Source organism: Salmo salar, chromosome 29, assembly GCF_965601325.2.
Source record: "Salmo salar chromosome 29, fSalSal1, whole genome shotgun sequence".
NCBI classification, from domain to species: domain Eukaryota; kingdom Metazoa; phylum Chordata; class Actinopteri; order Salmoniformes; family Salmonidae; genus Salmo; species Salmo salar.
This window is the reverse complement of record NC_138319.1, coordinates 32,627,256-32,643,674: the sequence shown is the minus strand read 5'-3', so window position 1 is coordinate 32,643,674 and position 16,419 is coordinate 32,627,256. Positions and strand designations below refer to the sequence as shown.

At 43.9% G+C, this 16,419-nt stretch overlaps 1 protein-coding gene across 2 annotated transcripts in view; it reads left to right on the top strand.

Moving 5' to 3' along the window:
- The window catches only part of LOC106590582 (aristaless-related homeobox protein), a 47,798-nt gene extending 31,775 nt beyond the window's left edge, over window positions 1–16,023 (top strand). The window contains exons 5-6 of one of the 2 annotated variants that reach the window (XM_045710983.2): window positions 14,224–14,479; window positions 15,156–16,023. In XM_045710983.2, the coding sequence (XP_045566939.1) occupies window positions 14,224–14,479; window positions 15,156–15,194 (295 nt within the window). In that variant the 3' untranslated portion in view covers window positions 15,195–16,023. Of the gene's footprint in view, window positions 1–13,176; window positions 13,421–14,223; window positions 14,480–15,155 lie in introns of those variants that run through there. The other variant, XM_082970799.1, reaches the window with a different exon arrangement.
- Window positions 16,024–16,419: the final 396 nt, after the last annotated feature.

Genomic DNA, 16,419 nt, shown 5'->3' with positions numbered 1-16,419 from the left:
CCACCTCACACCTGTATTGTCCTCTATAACACCACCTCACCCCTGTAATGTCCTCTATAACACCACCTCACACCTGTACTGTCCTCTACCTATAATACCACCTCACATCTGTACTGTCCTCTACCTATAATACCACCTCACATCTGTACTGTCCTCTACCTATAATACCACCTCACACCTGTACTGTCCTCTACCTATAATACCACCTCACATCTGTACTGTCCTCTACCTATAACACCACCTCACATCTGTACTGTCCACTACCTATAATACCACCTCACACCTGTACTGTCCTCTATCTATAATACCATCTCACACCTGTATTGTCCTCTATAACACCACCTCACCCCTGTAATGTCCTCTATAACACCACCTCACACCTGTACTGTCCTCTACCTATAATACCACCTCACATCTGTACTGTCCTCTACCTATAATACCACCTCACACCTGTACTGTCCTCTACCTATAATACCACCTCACATCTGTACTGTCCTCTACCTATAACACCACCTCACATCTGTACTGTCCACTACCTATAATACCACCTCACACCTGTATTGTCCTCTATAACACCACCTAACACCTGTACAGTCCTCTACCTATAATACCACCTCACACCTGTACTGTCCTCTATCTATAATACCATCTCACACCTGTATTGTCCTCTATAACACCACCTCACCCCTGTAATGTCCTCTATAACACCACCTCACACCTGTACTGTCCTCTACCTATAATACCACCTCACATCTGTACTGTCCTCTACCTATAATACCACCTCACATCTGTACTGTCCACTACCTATAATACCACCTCACACCTGTACTGTCCTCTATCTATAATACCATCTCACACCTGTATTGTCCTCTATAACACCACCTCACCCCTGTAATGTCCTCTATAACACCACCTCACACCTGTACTGTCCTCTACCTATAATACCACCTCACATCTGTACTGTCCTCTATCTATAACACCACCTCACACCTGTACTGTCCTCTACCTATAATACCACCTCACACCTGTATTGTCCTCTATAACACCACCTAACACCTGTACAGTCCTCTACCTATAATACCACCTCACACCTGTACTGTCCTCTACCTATAATACCACCTCACACCTGTACTGTCCTCTATAACACCACCTCACACCTGTAATGTCCTCTATAACACCACCTCACACCTGTACTGTCCTCTACCTATAATATAACCTAAATCCTGTACTGTCCTCTATAACACCACCTCACACCTGTACTGTCCTCTACCTATAATACCACCTCACACCTGTACTGTCCTCTACAACACCACCTCACACCTGTACTGTCCTCTACAACACCACCTCACACCTGTACTGTCCTCTACCTATAATACCACCTCACACCTTTACTGTCCTCTACCTATAATACCACCTCACACCTGTACTGTCCTCTGCCTATAATACCACCTCACATCTGTACTGTCCTCTACCTATAATACCATCTCACATATGTACTGTCCTCTACCTATAATACCACTTCACACCTGTACTGTCCTCTACCTATAATACCACCTCACATCTGTATTGTCCTCTACCTATAACACCACCTCACATCTGTACTGTCCACTACCTATAATACCACCTCACACCTGTACTGTCCTCTATCTATAACACCACCTCACACCTGTACTGTCCTCTACCTATAATACCACCTCACACCTGTATTGTCCTCTATAACACCACCTAACACCTGTACAGTCCTCTACCTATAATACCACCTCACACCTGTACTGTCCTCTACCTATAATACCACCTCACACCTGTACTGTCCTCTATAACACCACCTCACACCTGTAATGTCCTCTATAACACCACCTCACACCTGTACTGTCCTCTACCTATAATATAACCTAAATCCTGTACTGTCCTCTATAACACCACCTCACACCTGTACTGTCCTCTACCTATAATACCACCTCACACCTGTACTGTCCTCTACAACACCACCTCACACCTGTACTGTCCTCTACAACACCACCTCACACCTGTACTGTCCTCTACCTATAATACCACCTCACACCTTTACTGTCCTCTACCTATAATACCACCTCACACCTGTACTGTCCTCTGCCTATAATACCACCTCACATCTGTACTGTCCTCTACCTATAATACCATCTCACATATGTACTGTCCTCTACCTATAATACCACTTCACACCTGTACTGTCCTCTACCTATAATACCACCTCACATCTGTATTGTCCTCTACCTATAACACCACCTCACATCTGTACTGTCCACTACCTATAATACCACCTCACACCTGTACTGTCCTCTATCTATAACACCACCTCACACCTTTACTGTCCTCTACCTATAATACCACCTCACACCTGTACTGTCCTCTACCTATAAACCCACCTCACACCTGTACTGTCTTCTACCTATAATACCACCTCACACCTGTACTGTCCTCTACCTATAATACCACCTCACACCTGTACTGTCCTCTACCTATAATACCACCTCACAACTGTACTGTCCTCTACCTATAATACCACCTCACACCTGTACTGTCCTCTACCTATAAACCCACCTCACACCTGTACTGTCTTCTACCTATAATACCACCTCACACCTGTACTGTCCCCTACTTATAATACCACCTCACACCTGTACTGTCCTCTACCTATAATACCACCTCACACCTGTATTGTCCTCTATAACACCACCTAACACCTGTACAGTCCTCTACCTATAATACCACCTCACACCTGTACTGTCCTCTACCTATAATACCACCTCACACCAGTACTGTCCTCTATAACACCACCTCACACCTGTAATGTCCTCTATAACACCACCTCACACCTGTACTGTCCTCTATAACACCACCTCACACCTGTACTGTCCTCTACCTATAATATCACCTAAATCCTGTACTGTCCTCTATAACACCACCTCACACCTGTACTGTCCTCTACCTATAATACCACCTCACACCTGTACTGTCCTCTACAACACCACCTCACACCTGTACTGTCCTCTACCTATAACAACACCTCACACCTGTACTGTCCTCTACCTATAATACCACCTCACATCTGTACTGTCCTCTACCTATAATACCACCTCACAACTGTACTGTCCTCTACCTATAATACCACCTCACACCTGTACTGTCCTCTGCAACACCACCTCACACCTTTACTGTCCTCTACCTATAATACCACCTCACACCTGTACTGTCCACTACCTATAATACCACCTCACACCTGTACTGTCCTCTACCTATAATACCACCTCACACCTGTACTGTCCTCTACCTATAATACCACCTCACACCTGTACTGTCCTCTACCTATAACACCACCTCACACCTGTACATTCCTCTACCTATAATACCACCTCACAACTGTACTGTCATCTACCTATAATCCCACCTCACACCTGTATTGTCCTCTATAACATCACCTCACACCTGTACAGTCCTCTACCTATAATACCACCTCACAACTGTACTGTCCTCTACCTATAATACCACCTCACACCTGTACTGTCCTCTACCTATAATACCACCTCACACCTGTACTGTCCACTACCTATAATACCACCTCACACCTGTACTGTCCTCTACCTATAATACCACCTCACACCTGTACTTTTCACTACCTATAATACCACCTCACACCTGTACTGTCCTCTACCTATAATACCACCTCACATCTGTACTGTCTTCTACCTATAATACCACCTCACACCTGTACTGTCCTCTATAACACCACCTCACACCTTTACTGTCCTCTACCTATAATACCACCTCACATCTGTACTGTCCTCTACCTATAATCCCACCTCACATCTGTACTGTCCTCTACCTATAATACCACCTCACACCTGTATTGTCCTCTATAACACCACCTAACACCTGTACATTCCTCTACCTATAATACCACCTAACACCTGTACTGTCCTCTACCTATAATACCACCTCACACCTGTACTGTCCTCTATAACACCACCTCACACCTGTAATGTCCTCTATAACACCACCTCACACCTGTATTGTCCTCTATAACACCACCTAACACCTTTACAGTCCTCTACCTATAATACCACCTCACACCTGTACTGTCCTCTACCTATAATACCACCTCACACCTGTACTGTCCTCTATAACACCACCTCACACCTGTAATGTCCTCTATAACACCACCTCACACCTGTACTGTCCTCTATAACACCACCTCACACCTGTACTGTCCTCTACCTATAATATCACCTAAATCCTGTACTGTCCTCTATAACACCACCTCACACCTGTACTGTCCTCTACCTATAATACCACCTCACACCTGTACTGTCCACTACCTATAATACCACCTCACATCTGTACTGTCCTCTACCTATAATACCACCTCACACCTGTACTGTCCTCTACCTATAATACCACCTCACAACTGTACTGTCATCTACCTATAATACCACCTCACACCTGTACTGTCCACTACCTATAATACCACCTCACACCTGTACTGTCCTCTACCTATAATACCACCTCACACCTGTACTGTCCACTACCTATAATACCACCTCACACCTGTACTGTCCTCTACCTATAATACCACCTCACACCTGTACTGTCCACTACCTATAATACCACCTCACACCTTTACTGTCCTCTACCTATAATACCACCTCACACCTGTACTGTCCTCTACCTATAATACCACCTCACACCTGTACTGTCCTTTACCTATAATACCACCTCACACCTGTACTGTCCTCTACCTATAATACCACCTCACACCTGTACTGTCCTCTACCTATAATACCAACTCACACCTGTACTGTCCTCTACCTATAATACCACCTCACACCTGTACTGTCCTCTACCTATAATACCACCTCACACCTGTACTGTCCTCTACCTATAATACCAACTCACACCTGTACAGTCCTCTACCTATAATACCACCTCACACCTGTACTGTCCACTACCTATAATACCACCTCTCACCTGTACAGTCCTCTACCTATAATACCACCTCACACCTGTACTGTCCTCTATAACACCACCTCACACCTGTACTGTCCTCTACCTATAATATCACCTAAATGCTGTACTGTCCTCTATAACACCACCTCACACCTGTACTGTCCTCTACCTATAATACCACCTCACACCTGTACTGTCCACTACCTATAATACCACCTCACATCTGTACTGTCCTCTACCTATAATACCACCTCACACCTGTACTGTCCTCTACCTATAATACCACCTCACAACTGTACTGTCATCTACCTATAATACCACCTCACACCTGTACTGTCCACTACCTATAATACCACCTCACACCTGTACTGTCCTCTACCTATAATACCACCTCACACCTGTACTGTCCACTACCTATAATACCACCTCACACCTGTACTGTCCTCTACCTATAATACCACCTCACACCTGTACTGTCCTCTACCTATAATACCACCTCACACCTGTACTGTCCTCTACCTATAATACCACCTCACACCTGTACTGTCCTCTACCTATAACACCACCTCACACCTGTACTGTCCTCTACCTATAATACCACATCACATCCGTACTGTCCTCTACCTATAATACCACCTCACACCTGTACTGTCTTCTACCTATAATACCACCTCACAACTGTACTGTCCTCTACCTATAATACCACCTCACACCTGCACTGTCCTCTACCTATAATACCACCTCACACCTGTATTGTCCTCTATAACATCACCTCACACCTGTACAGTCCTCTACCTATAATACCACCTCACACCTGTACTGTCCTCTACCTATAATACCACCTCACAACTGTACTGTCCTCTACCTATAATACCACCTCACACCTGTATTGTCCTCTATAACATCACCTCACACCTGTACTGTCCTCTACCTATAATACCACCTCACACCTGTACTGTCCTCTACCTATAATACCACCTCACACCTGTACTGTCTTCTACCTATAATACCACCTCACAACTGTACTGTCCTCTACCTATAATACCACCTCACACCTGTACTGTCCTCTACCTATAATACCACCTCACACCTGTACTGTCCACTACCTATAATACCACCTCACATCTGTACTGTCCTCTACCTATAATACCACCTCACACCTGTACTGTCCTCTACCTATAATACCACCTCACACCTGTACTGTTCTCTACCTATAATACCACCTCACACCTGTACTGTCCTCTACCTATAATACCACCTCACACCTGTACTGTCCTCTACCTATAATACCACCTCACACCTGTACAGTCCTCTACCTATAATACCACCTCACACCTGTACTGTCCACTACCTATAATACCACCTCTCACCTGTACTGTCCTCTACCTATAATACCACCTCACACCTGTACTGTCCTCTATAACACCACCTCACACCTGTACTGTCCTCTACCTATAATATCACCTAAATCCTGTACTGTCCTCTATAACACCACCTCACACCTGTACTGTCCTCTACCTATAATACCACCTCACACCTGTACTGTCCACTACCTATAATACCACCTCACATCTGTACTGTCCTCTACCTATAATACCACCTCACACCTGTACTGTCCTCTACCTATAATACCACCTCACAACTGTACTGTCATCTACCTATAATACCACCTCACACCTGTACTGTCCACTACCTATAATACCACCTCACACCTGTACTGTCCTCTACCTATAATACCACCTCACACCTGTACTGTCCACTACCTATAATACCACCTCACACCTGTACTGTCCTCTACCTATAATACCACCTCACACCTGTACAGTCCTCTACCTATAATACCACCTCACACCTGTACTGTCCTCTACCTATAATACCACCTCACACCTGTACTGTCCTCTACCTATAATACCACCTCACACCTGTACTGTCTTCTACCTATAATACCACCTCACAACTGTACTGTCCTCTACCTATAATACCACCTCACACCTGCACTGTCCTCTACCTATAATACCACCTCACACCTGTATTGTCCTCTATAACATCACCTCACACCTGTACAGTCCTCTACCTATAATACCACCTCACACCTGTACTGTCCTCTACCTATAATACCACCTCACAACTGTACTGTCCTCTACCTATAATACCACCTCACACCTGTACTGTCCTCTACCTATAATACCACCTCACACCTGTACTGTCCACTACCTATAATACCACCTCACATCTGTACTGTCCTCTACCTGTAATACCACCTCACACCTGTACTGTCCTCTACCTATAATACCACCTCACACCTGTACTGTTCTCTACCTATAATACCACCTCACACCTGTACTGTCCTCTACCTATAATACCACCTCACACCTGTACTGTCCTCTACCTATAATACCACCTCACACCTGTACTGTCCTTTACCTATAATACCACCTCACACCTGTACTGTCCTCTACCTATAATACCACCTCACACCTGTACTGTCCTCTACCTATAATACCACCTCACACCTGTACTGTCCTCTACCTATAATACCACCTCACACCTGTACTGTCCTCTACCTATAATACCACCTCACACCTGTACTGTCCTCTACCTATAATACCACCTCACACCTGTACAGTCCTCTACCTATAATACCACCTCACACCTGTACTGTCCACTACCTATAATACCACCTCTCACCTGTACTGTCCTCTACCTATAATACCACCTCACACCTGTACTGTCCTCTATAACACCACCTCACACCTGTACTGTCCTCTACCTATAATATCACCTAAATCCTGTACTGTCCTCTATAACACCACCTCACACCTGTACTGTCCTCTACCTATAATACCACCTCACACCTGTACTGTCCTCTACAACACCACCTCACACCTGTACTGTCCTCTACCTATAATACCACCTCACACCTGTACAGTCCTCTACCTATAATACCACCTCACAACTGTACTGTCATCTACCTATAATACCACCTCACACCTGTACTGTCCACTACCTATAATACCACCTCACACCTGTACTGTCCTCTACCTATAATACCACCTCACACCTGTACTGTCCACTACCTATAATACCACCTCACACCTGTACTGTCCTCTACCTATAATACCACCTCACACCTGTACTGTCCTCTACCTATAATACCACCTCACACCTGTACTGTCCTCTACCTATAACACCACCTCACACCTGTACTGTCCTCTACCTATAATACCACCTCACATCCGTACTGTCCTCTACCTATAATACCACCTCACACCTGTATTGTCCTCTATAACATCACCTCACACCTGTACAGTCCTCTACCTATAATACCACCTCACACCTGTACTGTCCTCTACCTATAATACCACCTCACAACTGTACTGTCCTCTACCTATAATACCACCTCACACCTGTATTGTCCTCTATAACATCACCTCACACCTGTACTGTCCTCTACCTATAATACCACCTCACACCTGTACTGTCCTCTACCTATAATACCACCTCACACCTGTACTGTCTTCTACCTATAATACCACCTCACAACTGTACTGTCCTCTACCTATAATACCACCTCACACCTGTACTGTCCTCTACCTATAATACCACCTCACACCTGTACTGTCCTCTACCTATTATACCACCTCACACCTGTACAGTCCTCTACCTATAATACCACCTCACAACTGTACTGTCATCTACCTATAATACCACCTCACACCTGTACTGTCCACTACCTATAATACCACCTCACACCTGTACTGTCCTCTACCTATAATACCACCTCACACCTGTACTGTCCACTACCTATAATACCACCTCACACCTGTACTGTCCTCTACCTATAATACCACCTCACATCCGTACTGTCCTCTACCTATAATACCACCTCACACCTGTATTGTCCTCTATAACATCACCTCACACCTGTACTGTCCTCTACCTATAATACCACCTCACACCTGTACTGTCCTCTACCTATAATACCACCTCACACCTGTACTGTCCTCTACCTATAATACCACCTCACACCTGTACTGTCCTCTACCTATAATACCACCTCACAACTGTACTGTCCTCTACCTATAATACCACCTCACACCTGTATTGTCCTCTATAACATCACCTCACACCTGTACTGTCCTCTACCTATAATACCACCTCACACCTGTACTGTCCTCTACCTATAATACCACCTCACACCTGTACTGTCTTCTACCTATAATACCACCTCACAACTGTACTGTCCTCTACCTATAATACCACCTCACACCTGTACTGTCCTCTACCTATAATACCACCTCACACCTGTACTGTCCACTACCTATAATACCACCTCACATCTGTACTGTCCTCTACCTATAATACCACCTCACACCTGTACTGTCCTCTACCTATAATACCACCTCACACCTGTACTGTTCTCTACCTATAATACCACCTCACACCTGTACTGTCCTCTACCTATAATACCACCTCACACCTGTACTGTCCTCTACCTATAATACCACCTCACACCTGTACTGTCCTTTACCTATAATACCACCTCACACCTGTACTGTCCTCTACCTATAATACCACCTCACACCTGTACTGTCCTCTACCTATAATACCACCTCACACCTGTACTGTCCTCTACCTATAATACCACCTCACACCTGTACTGTCCTCTGCCTATAACACCACCTCACACCTGTACTGTCCTCTACCTATAATACCACCTCACATCTGTACTGTCCTCTACCTATAATACCACCTCACACCTGTACTGTCCTCTACCTATAATACCACCTCACACCTGTACTGTCCTCTACCTATAATACCACCTCACACCTGTACTGTCCTCTACCTATAATACCACCTCACACCTGTACAGTCCTCTACCTATAATACCACCTCACACCTGTACTGTCCACTACCTATAATACCACCTCTCACCTGTACTGTCCTCTACCTATAATACCACCTCACACCTGTACTGTCCTCTATAACACCACCTCACACCTTTACTGTCCTCTACCTATTATACCACCTCACATCTGTACTGTCCTCTACCTATAATCCCACCTCACATCTGTACTGTCCTCTATAACACCACCTCACACCTGTGTTGTCCTCTATAACACCACCTCACACCTGTACTGTCCTCTACCTATAATACCACCTCACACCTGTACTGTCCTCTACCTATAATATCACCCACACCTGTACTGTCCTCTACCTATAATACCACCTCACACCTGTACAGTCCTCTACCTATTATACCACCTCACAACTGTACTGTCCACTAGCTATAATACCACCTCACACCTGTACTGTCCTCTACCTATTATACCACCTCACAACTGTACTGTCCTCTATAACACCACCTCACACCTCTACTGTCTTCTACCTATAACATCACCTCACACCTGTACTGTCTTCTATAACATCACTTCACACTAGTGACCGTCAGCATCCATAATCATCCTTACTATTCCACTTTGAGGAAAATAACATTGAGCCACTGACGTGGCCCCCCGCTGCTCACAAGGACTGTCTACCTGTGTAAGAACACTTTTCATCGACTACAGCTCAGCCTTCAACACCAGAGTGCCATCCAAGCTCATCACTAAGCTCAGGGCCCTGGGTCTTATCCCCGCCCTGTGCACCTTGGTCCTTGACTTCCTGATGTTCCAATCCCAGATGGTGAAGTTAGGCAACAACACGTCCGCCATTGCTGATCCTCAACACAGGTGCCCAACAAGGGTCCGTGCTCACCCCCACACGTCACCAACTCAATCATTAAGTTTGCTGTTGACAGAACAGTGGTAGGCCTGATTACCAACAACGACGAGACAGCCTTCACGGAGGATGTGAAAGCGCTGGCGGAGTGGTGCCAGGAAAATAACCTCTCAGTGTCAACAATATAAAGGAGCTGATCGTGGACTACAGGAGACAGCAGAGGGAGCATCGACGTGGATGGGGCTGACAGTCGCAACTCAACAATTATATATGTGGTATTTGACACGCGCACTGTCCAAATTGCGGGCCCTTCTGACTGTAGGCAATGCGACTTAAAACAATCTAAAGTTTATCCTCTGTCACCAAATCATTCTGATGTAGTAGTCTATTTTTATTGACTTTATTTATTTCTCTATGGACAAGAGCGTCATCATTATCATTAGCATCATCATTAGCATTATCATTAGCATCATCATTATCATCAACATCATCATTAGCATTAGTGGCGCTAACGGCTACATAAAGACATATAGCTCAAATAGGTTGTTTCCTCTTCAGAAAGTTTGTTCATTTTTGGTCAATTGCACATCACTGTTTGAATAAATTATGATAGGAATAAATGTGAAGAAAAAAGTGAAACGAATGTCACCAGGTAAAAAATGTCATTGGTAACCTTGCAACCAATTAAAAATGCAAATCCAAGTCAAACAGTCGCAAGAAAAAAAAAGTACCCTGACCTGAACCTTAGTCACTGTTACTAGCCTCCACCCAGTACCCTGTCCTGAACCTTAGTCACTGTTACTAGCCTCCACCCAGTACCCTGACCTGAACCTTATTCACTGTTACTAGCCTCCACCCAGTACCCTGCACTGAACCTTAGTCACTGTTACTAGCCTCCACCCAGTACCCTGTCCTGAACCTTAGTCACTGTTACTAGCCTCCACCCAGTACCCTGCCCTGAACCTTAGTCACTGTTACTAGCCTCCACCCGGTACCCTGTCCTGAACCTTAGTCACTGTTACTAGCCTCCACCCAGTACCCTGACCTGAACCTTAGTCACTGTTACTAGCCTCCACCCAGTACCCTGTCCTGAACCTTAGTCACTGTTACTAGCCTCCACCCAGTACCCTGACCTGAACCTTAGTCAGTGTTACTAGCCTCCACCCAGTACCCTGTCCTGAACCTTAGTCACTGTTACTAGCCTCCACCCAGTACCCTGACCTGAACCTTAGTCACTGTTACTAGCCAGCTACTCTACCCTGCACCTTAGAGACTGCTGCCCTGTGTACATAGAGTCATTGAACACTGGTCACTTTAATAATGTTTACATACTGTTTTACCCACTTCATATGTACCGTGCCTTCAAGAAAGTATTCATACTCCTTGATATTTTGTTGTTATAGCTTGAATTCAAAATTGATTAAAACAATTAAATTCTCACCCATCTACACCCAATACCCCATAATGACAAAGTGAAAACATGTTTTTAAAAATGTTTGCAAATGTATGGAAGCTTAAATACAGAAAAATCTCATTTACATAAATATTCACACCCGATACTTGGTAGAAGCATCTTTGGCAGTGATTGCAGCTGTGAGTCTTTCTGGGTAAATCTCTAAAAGCTTTCCCCACCCGGATTGTGCAACATTTGCCCCTTATTCTTTTCAAAATTCTTACAATTCTGTCAAATTGGTTGATGATCATTGCTAGACAACCATTTTCAGGTCTTGCCATAGATTTACAAGTAGATTTGAGTCAAAACTGTAACTCGGCCACTCAGGAACATTCACTGCCTTTTTGGTAAGCAACTCCAGTGTAGATTTGGCTTAGTGTTTTAGGTTATTGCCCTGCTGAAAGGTGAATTTATCTCACAGTGTATGGTGGAAAGAAGACTAAACCAGGTTTTCCTCTAGGTTTTTGCCTGTGCTTAGCTCCATTCTGTTTCTTTTTATCCTGAAAAAGTCTTTAACGATTACAAGCAAACCCGTAACATGATGCAGTCACCACTATGCTTGAAGTGGTACTCAGTAATGTGTTGCATTGGATTTGCCCCAAACATAATACTTTGTATTCAGGACGAAAAGTGAATTGCTTTGCCACATTTTTTGCAGTATTACTTTCGTGCCTTGTTGCAAACAGGATGCATGTTTTGAAATATTTTTATCTGTACAGGCTTCCTTCTTTTCACTCTGTCAGTTAGGTTAGTATTGTGGAGTAACTACACAGTTTTCTCCTATCACAGCCATTAAACTCTGTAAATGTTTTAAATTCACCATTGGCCTCATGGTGAAATCCCTAAGTGGTTTCCTTCCTCTCCGGCAACTGAGTTAGGAAGGATGCCTGTATTGATACACCATCCATTTATTTAGAATTTAAGGCCCACTTAACCAGCATGGTTATCACAGCCTTCTGCAGCGATACGTCATCCCATCTGGTTTGCACTTAGTGGGACTATCATTTGTTTTTCAACAGGACAATGACCCAAAACACCTCCAGGCTGTGTAAGGACTATTTGACCAAGGAGAGTGATGGAGTGCTGCATCAGATGACCTGGCCTCCACAATCACCCGACCTCAACTCAATTGAGATGGTTTGGGATGAGTTGGACCGCAGAGTGAAGGAAAAGCAGCCAACAAGTGCTCAGCATATGTGGGAACTCCTTCAAGACCGTTGGAAAAGCATTCCAGGTGAAGCTGGTTGAAAGAATGTCAAGAGTGTGCAAAGCTGTCATCAAGGCAAAGGGTGGCTACTTTGAAGAATCTCAAATATAAAATATATTTTGATTTGTTTCACAATTTTTCGGTTACTACATGATTCCGTATGTGTTATTTCATAGTTTTGATGTCTTCACTATTATTCTACAATGTAGAAAATAGTAAAAATAAAGAAAATCCATTGAATGAGTAGGTGTGTCCAGACTTTTGACTGGTACTGTATATATACAGTATATATTCCGGACTCTGATATAGCTCGTTCTGATATTTCTTAATTTTGTAAATGTTTTACTTTTTTCATTATGTGTGTATTGTTTTGTATTGCTAGGTATTACTACACTGTTGGAGCTAGAAACACGAGCATTTCCCTGCACCTGTGATAACATCTGCAAATCTGTGTACAAGACCAATAAACTTTGATTTGATTTGACAGAGCAGGCTCCTCCGACGTCTACCTTTGTTGGTTTCAGTAAGATGGAAGTGTGCTAGTTTACAGCCCTTAACGTTGCTCATGAGACTGTGTGTGTGTGTGTGTGTACATGGCATCAGAAACATTATCACTCTGCCTTGTCAGTGTTGACAGTAATTAGCTGAGTGTGATGTTGATACACAAGCTGGTACCTGAAGTGCCAAAACAGACACACACTCCAAACACGAGAATCTCAATAGTTTAAGGCGCTTCCTCGCCTTATCGCCTTTTTTTGTTTATTTGCACTGGTGTGAAAATGCTGGTGATCACAATCTGGTCTAACAGTCTCTCCTCTCTCATCCCCCCTCACTCTCTCTCTCTTGCTCTCTCTCTCAGGCTCTTCTCCAGTATGGGCCCTCTGACCAGTGCTTCCACTGCTGCCGCACTCCTCCGCCAGCCTGGCCTGTCCATCAAGACTCCCTCCATCCCTCCCCCGGTCCTCTCTGACCCTTCCTCCTCCCCATCGCCCTCCTCCTCGGCTGCAGCAGACCGCAGGGCCTCCAGTATTGCAGCTCTAAGGATGAAGGCTAAAGAGCACTCTGCTCAGATCACCCAGATCCACATCCTGCCCAGCGGAGCTCCAGGGAAGGAGGTGTGCTGAACAGCTGTTATCCCAACCCTTTCTCTTTCTCCTGGACTTTTGTCCCTCACCTGTCCCCCTCTTACCTCTCATACCTCTGGAGTGGTGGGTGGATCCAAACCTAACCTCTGACACCATGAACTCTGATCTTCTGACTGTCCCTCCCCCTCCCCCACCCCTCCCCTACCCCACACCTCTTAGCCCCAAACAAAAAGCACAACCAAATTCAAAGAGCACTGGCAAACCGGAGCGCTGTTTATGTATGTGTATGTGTGTGTGTGTGTGTGTGTTTTTTTTGTTTGTGTGTGTGTGCGTGTGTGCGTGTGTGTGTGTGTGTGTGTGTGTGTGTGTGTGTGTGTGTGTGTGTGTGTGTGTGTGTGTGTGTGTGTGTGTGTGTGTGTGTGTGTGTGTGTGTGTGTGTGTGTGTGTGTGTGTGTGTGTGTGAGTGTGAGAGAGCATCATTATCATCACCTCTCCAGGTCTCCTGATTGAACTTAATCCTTAGCTATAGATCCATTTCATCAAGAATCCCTCTGACACACACACACACACACACACACACACACACACACACACACACACACACACACACACACACACACACACACACCAACGAACTTCCATATTGTTTTAACCCCTTCTCTAGCTCATGCTTCCTGTTTCACTAAGTCCACTTTTTTTGTGACAGATTAAAAACTACGAACTCAGGGGGGGGTCAACTCCATGACACCTGCTGCTTGGACACACACACACACACACTTTCTCGAGTCCAGAGAGAGAGCAAGAACCAGAACTAAAACCAGTTGATTCAGTGGACCACGTGAACCCAGTGCCAAAGCAGAGTCTGAGGTCTCCATCCAAGCCAAAGCAACCTGTCCACAGACCTTCCTGTCCTACCCTGCAACCCAACCTGAACCTACTGGCTCAATCTAACCTGCATCACGTTTCTTCTCCTGTCTTCATTTTCACTTCCTCACTAAGCAGCACATGATTGATCCTTTTGGAGTAAACAAAATATCATTTTCAGGCTTTCAGCAAATTGAGTTTTAATTTAAGGACAAATTACATACATTTTTGATTCTGTCCGGTGACTCTTATGGCTGAAGTGAGAAAGTAAACTGGTGTAAATATTATTGTAAAAAATTAGGGGGAAAACTAACAAAAAAATTATAATTTTCAAAAAACATAGCCTTGCATATTTGAAAAGAGACCATGCGTGAGAAGTTGCACTCGGTGTTACGTTGTATGGATTGAGATGTGGCCCTGAGACTTCCCCCATGGTTATGAGCTATCATAGGTTTTTACATTACAATTCATGTCGAAACTGTTCCCCAACAGATTGAGTGCAGGGTGTCATGTAAAAATGTTCCCCACAGGGCAGGATTTTTTATTATTGTTAAAGTGATTGTACATTTCCTGGTTTAAAAATAAATAGAAAAAAAACATAATTTAATAAATGAGTGGTGAAATTAAATATTGCTTAGATTATTATTTCAATCCATTATAGAACTGACAGAAGCCAGGAATTTTAAACATGTGAAATAGAATTATAGAACTATTAATAAAATTGTTATAATGAAACTGATGTTTTAAGTCTTGCTTAAAAAAATTGCTTAGAAATTATATAGATAGACCTAGGCTTATGACTGCTTCAAATCAAAATAAGTGTATGATTCCATTCTGTTTGCCTATGAATTGTACAGTTATACCATAAAGAGTGATTCTAATGCAGTTTTAATGACAATGTAACGTGGAATTGCAATTTTTATAACATTTCATTTTTAGATTCTGACCCACTAGCATTTCCTATCGAATTAACCTTTATTATAAGTAATTCACGAATGTTCATATTGTTTAACATTCATGTGACATTTCAAAAGTCGTTTGGAATTAGGTCCAAAATGCATCTTAATTGTTTTCCAAATGAATTTAAAAAAGAGAGGCTCACCAGA